This window comes from Primulina tabacum, chromosome 5 (genome assembly GCF_025594145.1).
Source record: "Primulina tabacum isolate GXHZ01 chromosome 5, ASM2559414v2, whole genome shotgun sequence".
NCBI classification, from domain to species: Eukaryota; Viridiplantae; Streptophyta; class Magnoliopsida; order Lamiales; family Gesneriaceae; genus Primulina; species Primulina tabacum.
Genome location: NC_134554.1, coordinates 15,790,474 through 15,809,248, shown reverse-complemented (window position 1 = coordinate 15,809,248; position 18,775 = coordinate 15,790,474). Strand labels below are relative to the sequence as shown.

Sequence of the window (18,775 nt, the reverse complement as noted above, 5' to 3'; positions counted from 1 at the left end):
ACTACCCGATCAATTTACATGCAAAAATATGTGTGAGACGATCTCACGGTCATATTTTATGAGACGAATCTCTTATTTGGGTCATCCATGAAAAAAAATTACTTCTTATGCTAAAAATATTAGTTTTTATTGTGAATATCGGTGAGATTGACCCGTCTCAAGTCCAATTTACATGCATATCTTCCTCAATGTGATTTCAAATCGAGAATGTTATTCTGGATGGATTGTATATAAAATATTTGAATAATCATATGAATTCAAATATATATATAATCAATTTTTTTAAAAGAAAAAATTAGATATTCGCAAGAACATCTGATATTGAATGGCCGGAGTAAAAATCGGTTGTCGCACACACAAATCCATTTTCCCTACTGTGAGCGGTTGAGACGCCCACCGAGAAATGGCTAGTGTTGCCTCGGCCGAAGCACCACGATCCTCGTCCTGTTTAAAGGTGGAAGCTTTGAAGTGCATAGACATTAGAAGGCTCTCCCAATTGGAACTGCAAGCTCTCTCTCTTTGCTCGGCTTCCTCCTTCGACCTACACAGTACAGACGATGTTGTTTGTCCCCAACTCGATCGCTCGCTCTTCAACGAGTCCGCCGGCAGCCGCCGACAGACCTACTCGCGCCTCCTGCACCGTTCCCACTTCCGACTTCCCGGCCCACACCCATCCCTTAAACCTCCCCGTGATTCCTACCCCTCCTCCGACCCCGTGAACCACTCTATCATCCATTACCTGAAGCACTTTATGAATGGCAACCACAATCCTCCCCCACCTGCTCCGCCTCCGGCTCCTCCGCACGCGGAGGCGATGCTTTCCGTGACGGAGGATTCCAAGCAACCAGTTTTTCAAGGATTACAAGAAAATCTGAGGATCAAACTCCATGCAGCGGAGAAGAAGCGGAAAAGGGCGAGAAAAGACAAGAATTTGAACAGAAAAGGTTTTTTGGAGAGTGGCGTCGGTGTTGAGCTGCAAAAAGTGAATAATAAGGGTGAGGTGGTGAATTTTGAGGAGTTGGAGAAGAATGGTGATGAACTATTCGCTCAAGAATTGAGGAGCAGGACTGCGGGATTAGTAACCGAGGAGGATGTTTTAGGGTTTTTATGGAGTTTAGAGGGGCAATGGTGTAGCACTAGAAAGAAGAGGAAATATGTTGATGCAGGTATGTTTGGAGATTCATTGCCCATTGGCTGGAAGCTCTTGCTTGGAATCAGGAGGCGAGATTTCCGTCCTTCCATCTATTGCCGCAGATACATAAGGTTGTAGAATTCGGCTTTTTTTTTCTATAATTGTCATAATGTGAGAAAATCTATGTTTACTTTTATGATTATACTTACCCAATTCTCTGCACTACTATGTTTTGTCACTGTAGTATTCATGAGCCTTCTACCACTGACTAAGTGATCAATGTATATATCTAAAATGATTTATATGCATTGACAAAATGAAAGATCAAATCTGGAGCAATTGATGAATAAGAAAAGAACTTTTGTTTATCATCATGAAGGTGGGTATTGGATGAGAAAGAATGTGATGCTGATATTTCTAAAACCAGAAGGATGGTCTCCTAATAAAATATCGGATGAACAAGAAATATGGCTCTATGCAATTCCTTGGATATGATATATTTTGGCGGTGAAGAGACTCCACAGTCTCTTCTACGGGTAGTAACCACAAAAAGCTCCACAGTTTGCACCGAAGGCTCTGTGATCAATGAATGGATCAATTTATTTACCATGTGGAGGATGCATATGTTTGATAATGGAACTGGGAGGAGTTAACGGATTTAACACATATTGAGTTTGTGCTGTGCAGTTGCACATATATTGAGAGATGAACATTTTTGGTTTGTGCGGCAGTATAGAAAATACAAATTCGAAGCATTATTATTCATTTTGTGGAACTTAGCAAGTTTCTACGTTTTTTTTAAATCTTTTTCGGGTGAACATGTGACAACTTTACTTTGTAATGCCTTTTGGGGTTAACTGTTCTGCCGGTTCCTGCCTCCTGGAGGGTTTGTTTTTATTTCACACCATACTCATGAATAAATAATGCGAAAAACTACTCTTTGTCAGTATAAAATTTACCAATTTGACATATATGGGAACATTTGAGACAGCATTCAATAGAACATAAAGCTCTGCCCTTAACTTCTGGCTGTCGTAATGAGTTCACTACATTTATCCCTTAATTAGGATCAATTAATCTTAGAGCAAGGGAAATTACTGCTTTCTTTCTGTCAGCTTATCCGAAATGAAATCAAACGCTACAAATACGAAATATTGAATGGCGGACATATTGAAACTTAACTCGATTGTTATGCTTAACAAAGACTTAGACGATGTTTAGAGACCCCCGTGTTACTAGATGAATAAAGCGGACGAGGGACTCTAAGCAATACTCTAGGTGCCGAACAGCCTGCAGAGGATGAAAAATTAAGGGAAATCAGAATTGGTAATAGACTGCTTTATGTAAAACATTGAAGCAAAGTACAATCATCCAGTATGTTTAGAAGTTCCTGAATTGCATTTGATGTAAGCTATAAGAACAAATAATGACCCGATGCTGCAATAATTTTGTATTTATTTTCTGACCTTTAGGAATTTTCATACGTGGAATCTGATTAAAATAGTCACTTTTGAGAAGAGAGATTTATTTAATTAGAAATATCACATGTCTAGCAAGTTCCAATGTTTCTAAAATTTGTATTTGGAGTGTTAAGCCTTCTATTTATTCCATGGTCAAGAGTCTATATTCCTCAGGTATCCTACATTTGTATCTGTTTGGTTTTTGCCCCTCTGAAAATATCTGATTCTGGTTGCATGCCAGCTAACAAACCTGACATTGTTTACTATTTCAGCTTAGCTCTAGAAAGGTTTCTCTCAGTTTTGTTATTAACGCTGCTATTGGGATTTGTGAAACTAATTTGTTTGTGGATATAATGGCTAGGCAATGTGAATTAGTGATTGATCGGTCAGATTTGTTACTGCTGTGAATTATTCTAAAGCCGAATACATTTATTGAAAAGCAATTACCTTGTTGTCTGGCAAGCAGTTCCATTTTTCATCCCCTATATTCATATTTTCCAGTTTTTCTTTGATTTCTAGTTTTGTTTAATTTATTACATTTTTTAACCCGTTTATCTGTTCTTTCTCCCCTTTCCCCCTGCCCTTCCCCCACCCCCCAAAAAACCCACAGCCCTACTGGACAACAATTTTTATCATGCCAGGAGGCTGCATCCTTTTTGAAATCCTATTTTGGGAGTGGTGATGCAGATCTTCCAAGGGATCAGAAGACTTATGGCATTCAGCGGGCATGTGTTGAGTCAACTGCAAAGGTAAGCACTTAGTGTTTATTATCTTCACTATTAGTTTGTTAAATGAAACTAACTGGATATGTAACAGAATGTGCATTCCGCTATCAAAAAGGGTGTCGCATGGCATGACATGCCACCCCATTCTACTTTGGATAGAGCCTCATCTGGTGCACATGAGAATAAAGAATGCTCAAAGAGCATAGAAAACCTTCCTGAAGTTCAGGTTCAGGACATCTTTGAATGTGCCAAATGCAAGTTGACTTTTGATGATAAGAATGTGTACTTGCAGCATCTGTTTGCATTCCACCAGAAGACAACGAAAAGGTGCAGAATTGGGACTCCTGTTGGGGAAGGCGTGATCATCAAAGATGGGAAATATGAATGTCAGTTCTGTCACAAGGTCTTTGAAGAAAGGCGAAGTTATAATGGCCATGTTGGTGTCCATGTGAGGAATTCTGGGAAAAATTCCAGTGAAATAACTGCTCCTCCGAGCATCCAGAAGAATGAAAAATCTCCATCGCAGGAGTCTTTGCTTCCAAGGACATCAAAAATGGATGCGTTAGTTGAAATAGCCCAAAGTTCAATATATGATACCCCAAAATTTAAAACTTGTGAACAAACCAAAAAAGATCTTCCTCCTGTTGCATTTAATTTGGAAGAAACTCCTGTTGCCTGTGGTAGTCACGAATTAAATTTGTTTTCTGCTCCTGTAGTACAGGAAGAAGATAAGGTTGACCGATCTGCTTACATAGACTTGAATACACATGGTAGCCAAGCCATGATGGATACTGATAGTATGGTGATAAATGATTACACCTCAAATGTGGACATTAAAATAGATGACAAGTGCGTAAATGACTCGGAATATATTGGGTCATGTGACATTGATAAATACGGAAAGAGGAATATAGAGATGAATTTTGGTAACGGATGTTCAAATCCAAGTAATGATCATCTAGAAGATGCACGTGGACCAACTGTTGGAGAAATTGATTTTCCAAGTGCAGTTGCTTCAGTGCCCTTGACTCAATCCTTTCAGTTCTTCCCTTCCTTGGACTCTATGTCAAATAAGGTGAATAATTCGCTAATATTTTTTATTATTATTATTTTGGGTCGGGGGGTGATCGTTTTGTAGGTACCTGGACTCAATTGTTGCATACATGAAATTCATATGGTCTTGTAGACTGGTCTCCACTACTTCCTTTTGGCCGCTAACTAACTAAGCCCTGATAAACAATGTGTAATTGAGATGCTTATAAGGGGAACAATCTCATTTTTCGTCATGTCCAATGATTTGTGGTGATGGATAAACAATGTGTATTTGAGATGCTCGGAAGGGGGAACAATCTCAAGTTTCGTCATCTCCAATGATTTGTGATGAATGTGCAGTTGAGATGCTTGGAAGGGGAATAATCTCACATTCTGTCGTATCCATCATTTATGATGATTGAAGTGTTTGAAATCGAATTCATTATTAGAATTAAGAAAATGTAACACTTCTTGATCTTGTTTGTTATGATTAAATTTTTTTGGCAAACTTTATTTTCACCGCACAAGATTACAAGTGCCGAATATCTCTCTGCTGTGCGGAAACTGATGTCTTCTTTTATGATTTTATTTGTCTTGTCAATTATAAAATGCATCCTATTTATTGTGACTTTCTAAATGCCAGCGAGCTTAACTCTGAACATGCACTCAAAATAATATTTCCAGGATTATGCAAAATCATCCATTTTCTTTTCTCATTATACAACTGTAGTAGCGCTTTTTCCCCCTGAATCATTTTAATGTTGTGCTAATAAATTCTATCTAAATACAATAACTGCAGGTAGAACATGAATTTTCTTTGGTTGGTCAGAAGCTTGGGAATGCTACAGAATTTGAGGAGCTGAGGTTTGATGACCTGGAACCCTTCAAGTACGGCTTTATGAATGGAGAAGAGTTGCAATCTTTTTCAGGAAGCTCCATGAATTTAGGAAATATAGCTGGGATTGTTGATGGGTTTAATTCCTCAGTTACATTTGGTTCGGAGGACGTTACGTTTAACGCACTAGATGCAAATCAGCTAACAACGGTGTGCGTATGGTGCAGAGCAGAGTTCAAACTTGACAGTGTTGAATCAGAAGCTCCATCAGAATCCATTGGCTATATGTGTCCAACTTGCAAGGATAAAATCTCTGGGCACTTAGATGGCGGTCTCTCCATGAATCCTCGTGGTTTCTGATTCTGGTGTTACTGGCTTATCAGCTTCTGCTCTCGAAGGTAATTGATTATTCCCATTCTGTGTGAAAGGCAAAAGATTGCATAGAAATAAATTACGTTGTTTTGAGTGACGTTGCTGATGTAGTGAGATAATTTGTCCTTGCTTAAAATTGGAGGGAACTCTGTTAAAGGTAGAACCGACGGCACGACCAAATTTTTCTTTCAGGTTTTAGCTGCGTCTTTTTCATATTCTTATAAGTTGGTTGATTTGGTTCACTTTCATGTAGTGCAGCTTTTGTTATTCTCTTCTTCATATAAACGATGAAGGTTTCTCACATCCCAAATGATTAAAATTTGTAATTTCTCAATAAATCCGTTATATTGACTTACCCTATGCGCCGCCACTTGTCTCCAATCTGACTTTGCATGTGCTTTTTCTGATAACCATCTAAGACATCCGTTTTTTTATAACTTTTCAAAGCCATATCGGTAATTTGTAGTTGATTGTTCTTTGATTCTTGCATCGCAGTGCTACATATTCCGGGAAACACTTTCCAGACTTGTTGGAGAACTGTGGTTAATCTTGTGCCGAAAAGAGGTCCTTCTCGGTGGTGTATGTATGGCTTGCTAAGTTGTGTAGATCACCCCCTCGTATTGCATTAGGAGTTAATTTATCTGTCAAATGTATATGCAGTCTCTATCACTCTCGGCCAATCCATTTTCTATGAGCTCCATATTTGTAGATTCTAACTGTTCGGGATACCAGTTACTTGCTGACTTTTGGAAGAAGAAAACTTGCGTATCAATTTGTATCATATGTTAGCATGTGCATTTTAATTTCTGGCGCTTGCTGCATGTTCTCATGCTCTTAATTTGCTGACACGTGTTGGAAAATCGAGAGTTTGTCGTTTTATTAAAACTATAGTTGATAACAATAATATAATTTATAGCAGTATTCTAAGCATAATTATTAATTAGCAGCATTCTAAGCATAATGATTTGGTCGTTTTGCAAGTGAGAGACAATTATGGTTACCTCGTGGTGTTTCACATTACAATGATTTCAGAAATGTCGTAGGGCGATGTCCTTTTTATTCTTGAGTAGGTCTCTTGTGAGACTGTCAAACGAATCTTTATCTATGAGACGGGTCAATCTTACCGATATTTACAATAAAAAGTAATACTTTTAGCATAAAAAGTAATATTTTTTCATGGATGACCCAAATAAAAGATCCATCTCATAAAATATAACCCGTGAGATCGTCTCACACAAATTTTTGTCTTTATTCTTCTCTTTCGATGGTGGTGAAAAATGGTTTTTAGAGGGTCACTGGATCTCTTACGAAATTTTATTATTTCATATTACAATATTGTGGTATTTTAAGACCACCTACAAAATAAATATCCTCTTTCCCTCAAGTTATCATTTCCTTCAAAAAAAATTTCAATTATCACCTTATCATCCAAGCTTTATCCTATTTTGGTTGAAACAGTATTTCTGGTTCCATGGATTTCATGAAATTTGGAATTTGAAATATCATTTTGAGTTTAGGTATAATAGAATTTTAAAACGGGATTAGCATTTGGTGAGATTTGATATAATTAAATAAAATCTTAACAAAAATAAAAGATAACCACGAGATTTCATGAGATTTGGGTTATATGAACAAAATAATTTAAATTTTTTTCAAAACTAATTAAAATATCATTTTTTCCAAAAAAATAATGCACCAAGAGTTGCTTCTGTTATGGAAAAAGTGGGCCAGCCTTTCTTCTCAATTAAACTTTCACGGTTATCTTACAGAGGTTGACCAATGTCAAAAATAAATAGCCTCATACCCTATATAATCTTCTTTTTTTTATTTTAGAACAATTTTCCAGTTTACTAAAAAGGGGGAAAAAAACCATATTCCCGTCGCATTTTAGTTTCTGAAGTGTCTCAGACTCGCACTACATCCAATATTGTTCTAAAATAAAAAAAAGAAGATTATATAGGGTATGAGGCTATTTATTTTTGACATTGGTCAACCTCTGTAAGATAACCTCGCAGGAGAAGAAAATATATGTTCCTAATTAAATTTCACACCGCCATCAACTGATCAATTTGATATATTTCTTTCAGACATAATTACATGACCACAATGACCAAAGCAAGAGCATCAAAACTCAAAACTACAAAAAAATTTGCAAATTTGTCAGTTAAAAGAGTTTCAAATGAGTTGAAACCTGATCATACAGAACCAACCGCCATATATGTCAGCTTTGTGTCTAAAGAGCGCAGGTTCTATTATAGTTTTGCTTCATACCATATACGTCATGCCTACCTGTATCAGATGTGCGTGAGGAACACTCAAATTCGCGGTTCCCCTCCGTGAGTTCTTTCTTAAGAAAGCATAGAAATAGTTGATGATAAGCTTTTTTATAAACCAGGAATCTTTCCTTGCCCTGATATTTCCATGACCAAGAAGATACACGAACCCGCTTTCTTTGGATTTGCGTATGAAAGAAAGCTCTTTCTCAAGACTTTGCTCCGAGTCTATAGCAGCTTCTATAGCAACTTGATCAGCGGTTGACTCTTGCTTAGCCCCTTCTGATATGCTTGATTCGGAGATGAACTTGTTGGCATCCTTGAATTCGGCCAGTAAAGGGACACCAAGTGAATAAACACTACCATTGGGGGCTATTAAAATTCTTGAGAAAGAACGCTCTTCTTCGGAATCCGAGTCGTCGTCACCGCCACTCTCCAATGACCTTTCTTGAGCTTCCCGACGAATGAACTTCTCAAGACTCTCGATCAGCAACTGCTCAAAGGTCTGGTGGTTTTCTTTGCGAACATCCTTGTAACCATATCTGTCAAAATATAAAATCAACCATCATATCTACATAGTTGGCCAGCTGCTACTACGTCAACATCTTTAAACAAATGTAGACAACATTCCTCTATTTAGATGCTTTTCTCCTATGAGTAATGTGAGGGGGTGTAAATATATGATGGTATATCCTCATATAACATTTTGTGCAGCACCCAATAATTTATGATAATGATCTAGAAGTTGCAAAAAAAGGCCCCACTGGAAAAGCATATAGAACGGTTGCAACTTAGAGACGACACAAGTACCTCATTATATAGTGTGCAAGTTAAAAATAGAATATCATAAACTCTGGAAATGTGAAAGCTGACCAAAAGAATAAAAAGACTCTCTTCCTACTTCTTAGCACATTCAAACTGTCAACTATATTTAAATATCTGCAGAATTAACCATTGCAACAGCCTATCTCACTTGTCAAACAGATGGATGCAAATTGTCTTTACCTACTCCAGTCAAGATGAGATTCAGGCTATGCAACATAATGTACAATTGCAGGAGAAACGGTACCTGGCAATGCAACGAAACATGTGGTAGCTTTTAAGGCAGACTCGCCTAAACAGAAACCTTTCATTCTGAGGCACAACAGATACAGGAACATACTTTATACAAACAAATATGATCATTGAATGCACAGCAGGAAGAGAAGTGAGGAAATGTCCAAATATAGCTGGTACCCCCTTTGCTAGCTCATTATAAAGCAGACCAATGCCAGGAGCTCTGACAGTTCCAAGGTTGGGACCTAGGTCCCGCAATAAATCCATCGACATCTTTTGCTTTACCTCTGTTTCATACTTGAGATTACTCCCATAGTTCCAAACGTACATTATAAAAAATATTACAATGGCAAACACCAGAATGATCCAACTTCCATCCCCCACACTCCATAAAACTGACGAAAAGAATGTTAACTCCAACCCCAAGAAAAGTATAGCAAAACTCATAACAACAAAAATGTTGATCTGCCATATAAGAAGCATTACGAGAGTCACTAAGATTGTAGTCATCATCATGACTCCGAGTTCCGCAATGCCTGTCAAACAAGGAAATGTCGGCTATCATAATAATAGTTTATAATAGTTTGATCGGTGTGTAAATAGAAAGGTTTAAAACATTATTTATGCTACAGAGTAATACGAAGTCAGATATATTGATATAATATAAAGGGTTCACTATTTTGATTCCACTGATCACCAACAGTAATATTAATTATACTAACTTAAAGTTTATCACATATTAGTTCTCCATATGGAATTGACTACAATATGAGATAAATAGTGCCAAAGCTATCAAATAGATTAACAAGGCAGGAAGCATCAAGCATTTTCCCAACTTCTTTTAGATTCATGGAATAGCAACAAGAAATCAGAGGCTCTATATGAAAACGCTGATGAAAAATGAATCTTGAGAATAAGTATGGGGGGGACAACATATTCATTATAAATCATGTGACATAAATGTTCTCAAGCTAATTAAGAAGATGTTGGCATATACAAAATGAGACTAGTGTAGTAAAAAATTGCTGACCTAACAATGTCACAAGAAGCCACAAAACATAAGGTTGAAATCCAAGTAAGATAGACAGACACCAGTCAACAAATGAGGACTCTAAATATAATCGGGCATTTTTATGATATACACTTCAAAATCTGTTTCATGTCTGTAAAGCTGCACATGTGGTATGCTTCGAGGGCCATGTAATCATGCCACACATGTTATTATACACTTTGGTGTTGTTTGGAGTTGAAGACATATTATAGATAATGGATTTTTGTGCTTGTGGGACTCAACTTCGGGTTTTCACCTTCGAGACTTTGTATCTCTTCACTGGTGGATTTGTAATAGGTAAGTATAGGAACCTGGAACTCCATGAAGGTTCATCTAGAGGTAGGAGATGGTGAACTATAATGGGAGCTAAGGATGTTTAAAAATTCATATAATAATATACACATAACTTTTAGTATACTATTGATTTTAGTATTAGTTTGCTTGTTCAAAACATGAAATTATTTAAATATGATACATATGGATAACATGATTATATTTGGATGATGTAATTATACAGCATTTGAAAAAGATGCCATTATTTATTAAGGGTCCAGCTTAATTTAAAAAATATTTCTATTCTATAATTTCCTAGTATGTAAATCACATGAGGAACAGTGAGGACCCCAAGGCCCCGCATATTGGCACTTAATCAACAGATCAAGGGGAAATGAACAGAAAATAACGAGCTGTGGATTGTAAACAAGAATAGAGGAAGCATCAGCTACACATCAAGGCAGATGAACAGAACAGCAAAGAATATGGTAAAAAGAAACCCCAACTGTAACTATAAGTGAAGAGACTAACCATATGCATTTCCAATCTCATAAATACTTGAGATATTGCATACTAGTATCAGGGTTAGAGCCAGTAGAAACCAATTCATGACCGGAATGTAAATTTGGCCCATGAATTTCCTTGAGGTGTGAATGATTTTCAGACGAGGAAAGCAACCAAGTGCTGTGGACTGTTTGATGCAAGAAAACGTAGCTGTAGTCATAGTCCTACTAGCAATCAATGCAGCTATGTTGGCTATGAAGAAGACAGGCCAGAAAGCTCCACCTGCAGAGCATTAGAAATAAAGCACTTCATAGTCAGAGGTTATTTATCATCACCCTTGAACTTCTTCCAAGGCACATTAAAATACAGGTATTAATAACATCAAGTATAAAAATCAATAGATGCTCTAGCAGGAAAGAGAAAATTTTATGCTCATGGCAAACAAATCTAAACAAGTGAAATCTCTTACATTCACTAAATTAAAATTTTCATCATAAATAAATCACAGTTGATGAAAAAATAACCATGCTTACTCGGAACAGAAGAGAAGAAGGCTTGTGTTGTATCAGCATGGTTCTCCATCAGATAAGCAGCTTGACCCAGGTATCCCAACAGAAGGCAAGGTAATACAAGAAATATAAAAGTAAGCTGCCACAAACATATTTACACATTTGAATAAGAAAAATAAAATTTCCAAAAAAAAAGATCTTAAATCTTCTATATCGCCCAGTGAATAAAAATACAAATCAACTCCGGCAGTTTACCTGCACTGATCTTACAGAAAAATAGCAAAGATCTGCAAACATTGCCTCAGAACCTGAGTTGTAAAACTGATCATCAGAAATTAATCAGACACTATTTTGTAACAACAAATATATAAGCTATAGATAGCAGTCAAAAGTAATACATTACTGATGATTTTTAAGAAACCGGGTAACTTTTTCATCACGGGGGTGGGGGTTTTTCGCTATCACCTTGAATCAAACCCAGACCTCTCCCATATTGGGAGAGGTTTATGCTACTGTACCACAAATGAGGTGGCAGAAACCAATTTATCTAGACATATGAATATGGGCTACATTCTAAGACAATTCTTTTAAAGAGGAGATAAGTTGAATATGATAGCTTGATAATTGAAAGTTTATACATACAACTCTTTTGGAACAAATTAAAGAGATAGAATAGAGAATTTAGCAAATATAAGCTGCTCTGAGGAGATTAATAAAGTCACGAAACTGAAGCGCACATAAACTTCTTTCTATGCAACTTAAGCCTTTCCTTTATCACCTTTTTTAAAAATTATTTCTTATACTGCAATCATCCGCATTAGAATTCAGGGTCATTTCTGATGCAAACTGCAATACAATAAGAGATATATGGTCCAATCTGTTATTGTGAAAACTTAAATGAATATATAGAGAGAGAAAAGAATGTGCAGGACAAAATCATAGAATCTGCCATTTAAAGCAATGGACTTCAAACTACACAATATTACAGAGCAAGCTGCATTCCAAGGGGAACACTAGATTGAGGCAGAAAATAACGGTCGACTGATTCCAAGAGAGCATACCTGTTGCACAAAGAAGACAGCCTCCTAGGGAATACCAAGCCTTGGTCGAATTGCGCTTGAAGAAATAATATATATGAATTGGATTAAATGCCTTCAGAACCCTGGTATCATACTTCACAAGGTTGTATATGCCAATGCCTCCAAGAGAACAAAACCATATGAACAAGGCAGGGCCAACTACAATCCCAACTTTACTAGTTCCATACCTCTGTACACTGAACAAAATTATAAGAAATGCAACCGAGATCATCACCACATGATCTGCAGTTCAAAAAAGGAAAGCCTCAATCGCCAGCTAGACTACAAATTGCAGACTGAATTTGCGCCTAAAAATGGATTTATTGTTCGAATTAAGGAATAATCTTTTGACAATGCAACTGCAGTATCTAGTCAATGCAATATATCATCCATTAAGTATGGAGGAGGAGATGCTGGCAGTTTGGTGAATGCTATGGTCAACACTGATCATTTTGTGATAGATAAGCTCAGCATGTTTAACCAGTATTGATTATCTAAGGCCAATTACTTACTTTTGGGGAATGGTAGTTCTCGGTATTTTGAATCTCATGTCAGCTTAGGTTGACCAGGGAATTCAATCATGAGAAGAATATGCTTGATGCAAAAAAGATCAAAATAAGTTCAAGTTTTCCAAATTTTCACAAATGTCAAAAGAGTTGAGCAACAGAGAAACAAAAGAACATTATTTACGGATTTAGCTGAGACCCAGTAGTTGAGTGGATAAATCACCTTGCTTTACCCATGAGACTCCGATCTTTAAGCCGTCAACAGCAGAGATTACTGAAAAAAAAAATTGTTGATGTTTTACCAAGTTCGATAAGCAAAAAAAAAGTATTTTTTATTGCAAAAGGGATCCTTTCTTGGCCTACACCAAAGAAATCCAGCAGGAATAATAAAATGTATCAAAATGGATCTGCTAAAAAGCACCTGACATCGCAGGTGTAACAACACCGTCAGCTATCACCATAGAAGTACCAGCCAGCACCAACATCAAAAGAAGCCTTTTCAGTGTCAGAGAAGCTTCGAGTCTTTCCTTTATTTTTAAAGACCTCTCCAGTTCAGCAGATGGCACTTTAAGTCTAAAGCTTGATATACGAGCATCTGATGGAAGTTGGTTTGGCAAGAGACTAACTTTGGCATGTCTACAAATCAGGGAGTACAGAGCAAATGTACCACCTGCACCAATTGGGAAAATAATGTTGGCCATGCGTCCAACCCATATGTAGATTTTTATATACATAAAGGCAAAATCTCAGAAACCGTATACCTTCACCATCGTCATTTGCCCAAAAAACAATAAGAACATACTTAATCAGCGGAATCAAAATTAAGGTGTACAAAACTAGGGATAGTGCACCAAGAACATCTTCATTCCCTTTGACTGGAGCCTTGCTAAACATCACACTGAAGGTATATAATGGACTAATTCCAACATCACCAAAAACAACTCCAAGTGTCTGAAAGGCCAATATGACTCTCATGCCCATGGTGAAATCCTGCGACTGAAATTTCAAAATGAAGTACAAGCACACCCATAGACATCTCTGTTGAAAATTCAGTACTAGCAAAACTGAGATGTTTATTTTCACGCAAACACTTCTTAATGCCAAAAATTCAAGAAAAAAAAGGAGCTGACAATTTTGCAGCCAGTTAAGGAAGTATCACGGTCAGATATACGAAAAACATCAAATTCAACACAACCATTTAGGCTGTCTAAATATCGTAGAATGTCTAAGACCACTTCCACTTCCATTCACAGTTAATTAGGCCATCTACTTCTTATTCACTGAGCTCTACATGAAAAAATGGTGCAAAATACGAACTCATTGTGATGAAGCAGCTACAGTCAGCTTAGAGCCGTTTGATAATTCTAACTTTGGATATACCTCATGTCAACATCCGCCATACCTAATTGCCTTCATTTTTTTCATTGAGATGATTTAAATGATATATAAATTCTTCGCCAGTGTTCCTTTCCAGGTTGTTTATCACTGACACAACACCGGTAACAAAAAGATAGACAAAAACCAGGACCCTGCTCCGCTCATTTTGAAATATAGTAGATATTCTAGAAGACTAGAGAAATATCTATAGTAATACCTCAAATTCATTCCTATGAGCGCCGGGAATTTCTAGGGCTTCAACATCAAACGAATCGATCCTAGGTCCCGTGCGAATCAATCTCTGCTCCGCATTATCCTCATCATCGGAATCCCGCTGCGGCAAACCCCCGCCGCCGTTGACATAATCGTCTTCGTGATCGACATCCGACCCTTCCTCGTCGTCTTGATACACCCATCTCGACTCCATGGAATCCATAGAAGCTAAACCCCCATTATCCCTCTCCGATCCCTCCTCCGCCATCCGTCTGCCGCTCAGCTCTAGTTATTGTATATGTATGTACATTGGCTCCTCGAAATTGATCGGGGGGCGAGACTTTTGCAGGATATAATCGCCTACTTTTCGAACCTATACGTGGAATTGAACCCCCGGGGAGTGAATGATACATACGCCTTCGGGTTCGTTCTGAAACAAGCTTCTCAAGGTTGACAACTGTATTTTATTTCTTGTGAATAAATTCTACGTGAAAAATAAGAATCGAAAATTATTAAATGTTAAAAATAAAAATTATAAATATTGAAAATTATTATTGGATAATGTATGGAATGATATATTTATTTTTGAATTATTTTTAAAAAAAATTATAAATAGGTCTCTAAATTTATTTAAAAAATATATAATTTAGTGGAAAAAATTTTATAAAGTGTGTAGTTTAGTATATTTTGTAAGTTTGAGATTTTTATTTTTTGACCGCAAGTTTTTACTTTTAACACGTTCGTGTTTATCAGCACGATACTTGAAAGTTCTCCATATTACTTCAAACTCTAAAACACAAGAAAAATGTAATAATATTCAAAAGTAAAAATATTTATTTTACTATTTATTTATTTTTATTGTGTACATATTTAATATATAATATCATGTTATTATATAAAAGGAGTCTATGCCCCATTATAATGAGGTGATGTGATTATATTATTACACTGTTTATATATTTTTATTGTGTTATTGTTTATTTATTGTGTGCGTGTGTGTGTGTGTCTATATATATATATATATATATATATATATATATATATATGTAATTATATAAAAAATTGTCTATGACACCTCATTATAATAACGTGACGTAATTATTTTTATGTATATTTATTGTGTTATATAATAATTATATATATATTTGTATAATGTCACAATATTATATAAAAGAAGCTCCTGACACTTCATTATAATAATGTGATGTGATATACATAATTATTTAAATATGATTAACATTATATACATCATATTATTACAATAAAATTTTCATATACATATATTTATTTTTTTAAGATTTTGTAACGGTCATAAATTGCTAGTTTTTACCTTATAAATATGCTTTTACAAACGCATTCAATCACTCCAAACTTACTCTCCCTCCCTAAAAATTTTATTCACCGAAATTTTCGAAGAAGAATGAGACGGTTATTTCAAGGTTATTTTGTAAAATTATTTTGTTTATTATACTCACTAATATTGTATTTTATCGGATAATATTTGCCTCGCGTTTTTTCTTTATTTTAAGAATGCTTGTACTTATAATTTATAAGTTACGATGTATTTTCATATTAATATATTTAGAACTTAACTAATTAAATGAATTGTATTTTTATAGTACCATCATATCAAATTTTGCAAAGCTCGAATTTTTTAAGCTCGACATTACGGGAAAAAATTATATGACATGGACTCTCGATGTAGAAATGCATCTTGAGTCATTGGGTCTAAATGAGACTATTAAAAAAAAATGGTATCTCATTATCACAAGAAAAAGCAAAAACTATGATATTTTTGCGTCGACATCTTGATGAAGGATTAAAATGTGAATATCTCATTGAAAAAGATTTCATGGTTTTATAAAAAGGATTAAAGGAAAGATTTGAACATATAAGAGAAGTAAAACTTTCCACTGCCCGTAATTAATGAAATACGTTAAGATTCCAAGATTTTAAGAAAGTTAATGATTACAACTCGACAATGTATTGAATAATCTCGCAATTAAAAATTTGTGGACATGAGGTTACGGAATCGGAAATGCTTGAAAAAACGTTTTTCACTTTTCACACATCAAATACAACAACAATATAGAGTGTGTGGATTTGCGAGATATTCTGAAATTATTGAATGTCTTCTTGTGACAGAAAAGAACAACGAGCTGTTAATGAGAAATCATCATTCCCGACATTGGATCAACAGCATTTCCAGAAGTAAATGTTGTAAGTAAAAATGAATTTAAACCTGGAAACCAAAATCAAAATCAAAGACAAGGTTTTGGTTGAGGTCGTGGTCGTGGTCGTGGCCGTGGTTTTGAAAATAATCAACATAGTTATTTCTATAAATCATCTCAAAAGGGCGTCACGAACCACCAACTAAAAGACATCATGAGAACATGAGAGTTAATGAAAATCACTCAAAACGATTTGAAAGTTCTTGTTTTAGATGCGGCACTCAACGACATTGGTCTCGTATTTTTGAGATCCCGAGCACCTTTGTAAACTCTATAAAGAATCCATAAAGGGAAAAGAAAAAGAGACAAACTTCACTCAACACAGTGACGGTTTGAGTGATTCAACTCATTTTGATACTGCAGATTTTCTGAATGATTTCTCTGAAAATGATCAATACATTGGTGGAATATAAATGTAAAACATTTTATTTTTCATATGCTCATGTGATAATGTTATATTGTAATCAATAAATTACATATATATTATCATTAATTTTTTTTCATTATATATTTTTTTTAAGTTCAAATATGGAAAATATTATGAACAAAGTTAAACAAGGAACTAATCGCATGGAAGTTTGCATATCTGATAGTGGTACAATGCAGACTATTCTCCGAGATAAAAGATATATATCGAAACTAAAACCAACAAAATCAATGTTGAATACAATATCAGGTCCTGTAGACTCAAAGTTTTGGTAAAACACATTTTTTGTTACCTAATGGTACAAAATTTCTGATAAATGATGCTTTGTATTCAACGCAATCCAAAAAAAAATTGTTGAGTTTTAATGGCATCTATTCTCATGGTTATGATACTCGAACAATAAATGAAGGAAATGAGAAATATATGTGTGTTATCACATATAAATCAGGAAAAAATATGTAGTTGAAAAATTATCAATGCTCCCTACTGGATTGCATTATACACATATAAGTCCAATTGAATCAAACATGGTAGTTGATAATTCTTCAATATTAATCAATTGGCATAATCAATTAGGACATCCTGGTTCAATAATGATGCAAGAATTATAGAAAATACATATGGTCATCCGCTGAAAGACCATAAGATCTTTCAAAATAATAAGATAATAAGTTTCAATACAAAGCGTGTTATATTGGAAAACTTATTATAAGATCATCACCAGCTAAAATCTAAACTGAATCACTCATGTTTCTTGAACATATTCAAGGTGATATTTGTGGGTCGATTCATTCACCGTGTGAACCATTTAGATATTTTATGATATTGATCGATGTCTCTAGCAGATGGTCACATGTATATTTATCAACTCGGAATGTGACATTTGCAAGATTACTTGCTCAAATAAAATTGCGGAATAAATTTCTCGATAATACAATCAAGAAAATTAAACTTGATAATAGTGATGAATTTAATTCTCATACTTTCAATGATTATTGTATATCAATGAGAATCACTGTTGAGCATCATGTTGCTCATTTACATACACAAAATTGATTAGCTGAATCATTGATTAAACGTCTACAACTGATTGTTAGACCAATGAATATGAAAACAAAACTCATTGTTTCTATATGGGGACATGCAATTTTACATAATGTTGCATTAATTCGCATAAGACCAAGTGCATATCATAAATACTCCCCATTGCAGCTTACCTTTGGTAAAGAACCAAACATTTCTCATCTGATAATTTTTTGGATGTATGGTATACGTGCCTATTGCACCGTCTCAACGAAAAAAATGGGACCTCAAAGAAAAATCGGAATTTATATTTTTATGATAGCACATCAATCATTCGATATCTTGAGCCTCAGACAGGCGACGTGTTTATAACACGGTTTGCTGATTGTCATTTTAATGAGGAAATCTTCCCAATGTTAGGGGAAAAAAAGAAAATTACATTCTATACATCATCATTGTTACATCTGGATCCAAGAACTAAACAATGCAAAAAATATGTACTGAAAATTGTGCATTTACAAAGAATAGTAAACTAAATATCAGATGCGTTTGTATACATAAAAGGAGTAACAAAATACATGTTGTAAATGCCCCTGCTCAAATTGAAATTTCAAAGAAACAAATTTAAAACACTCATGATGTCATAAAACGATTGAAGCGTGGAAGACCATTCCAAGGATAAAAATCCTCGAAAAAG

At 35.3% G+C, this 18,775-nt stretch overlaps 2 protein-coding genes across 4 annotated transcripts; one reads left to right on the top strand and one right to left on the bottom strand.

Annotated features, from left to right (window-relative positions):
* The first annotated feature begins 303 nt into the window (after positions 1-303).
* LOC142547038 (uncharacterized) lies at positions 304-6,337 on the top strand. Of its 2 annotated transcripts, none has more exons than XM_075655095.1 (5): positions 304-1,263; positions 3,203-3,341; positions 3,433-4,392; positions 5,149-5,582; positions 6,052-6,337. In XM_075655095.1, the coding sequence occupies exons 1-4, from the start codon at positions 404-406 to the stop codon at positions 5,542-5,544; spliced, it is 2,355 nt and encodes a 784-aa protein (XP_075511210.1). In that variant the 5' UTR covers positions 304-403; the 3' UTR covers positions 5,545-5,582; positions 6,052-6,337. The 2 variants fall into 2 exon arrangements, with proteins under 2 accessions (XP_075511210.1, XP_075511209.1); XM_075655094.1 differs by having other exon boundaries at positions 3,409-4,392.
* Positions 6,338-7,583: 1,246 nt separating this feature from the next.
* Positions 7,584-14,852, bottom strand: LOC142547037 (potassium transporter 7-like). Of its 2 annotated transcripts, none has more exons than XM_075655092.1 (10): positions 14,402-14,852; positions 13,569-13,797; positions 13,229-13,477; positions 13,031-13,081; positions 12,284-12,544; positions 11,478-11,530; positions 11,247-11,361; positions 10,741-10,995; positions 8,899-9,421; positions 7,584-8,371 (listed from the first exon to the last, which is right to left on the bottom strand). In XM_075655092.1, the coding sequence occupies exons 1-10, from the start codon at positions 14,663-14,665 to the stop codon at positions 7,822-7,824; spliced, it is 2,550 nt and encodes an 849-aa protein (XP_075511207.1). In that variant the 5' UTR covers positions 14,666-14,852; the 3' UTR covers positions 7,584-7,821. The 2 variants fall into 2 exon arrangements, with proteins under 2 accessions (XP_075511207.1, XP_075511206.1); XM_075655091.1 differs by having other exon boundaries at positions 13,569-13,803; positions 14,402-14,851.
* Positions 14,853-18,775: the final 3,923 nt, after the last annotated feature.

What these genes read in the sequence shown, in the direction of transcription:
- LOC142547038 (XM_075655094.1), top strand. Translation starts at nt 404, where the DNA reads ATGGCTAGTGTTGCCTCGGCCGAAGCACCACGATCCTCGTCCTGTTTA. An exon ending in TATTGCCGCAGATACATAAG is followed by an intron (nt 1,264 to 3,202) that starts GTTGTAGAATTC and finishes AAAAACCCACAG; the next exon opens with CCCTACTGGACAACAATTTT. An exon ending in TGGACTCTATGTCAAATAAG is followed by an intron (nt 4,393 to 5,148) that starts GTGAATAATTCG and finishes CAATAACTGCAG; the next exon opens with GTAGAACATGAATTTTCTTT.
- LOC142547037 (XM_075655091.1), bottom strand. Translation starts at nt 14,665, where the DNA reads ATGGCGGAGGAGGGATCGGAGAGGGATAATGGGGGTTTAGCTTCTATG. An exon ending in CTCATAGGAATGAATTTGAG is followed by an intron (nt 13,804 to 14,401) that starts GTATTACTATAG and finishes TTGAAATTTCAG; the next exon opens with TCGCAGGATTTCACCATGGG. An exon ending in TGTTACACCTGCGATGTCAG is followed by an intron (nt 13,082 to 13,228) that starts GTGCTTTTTAGC and finishes TTTTTTTTTCAG; the next exon opens with TAATCTCTGCTGTTGACGGC.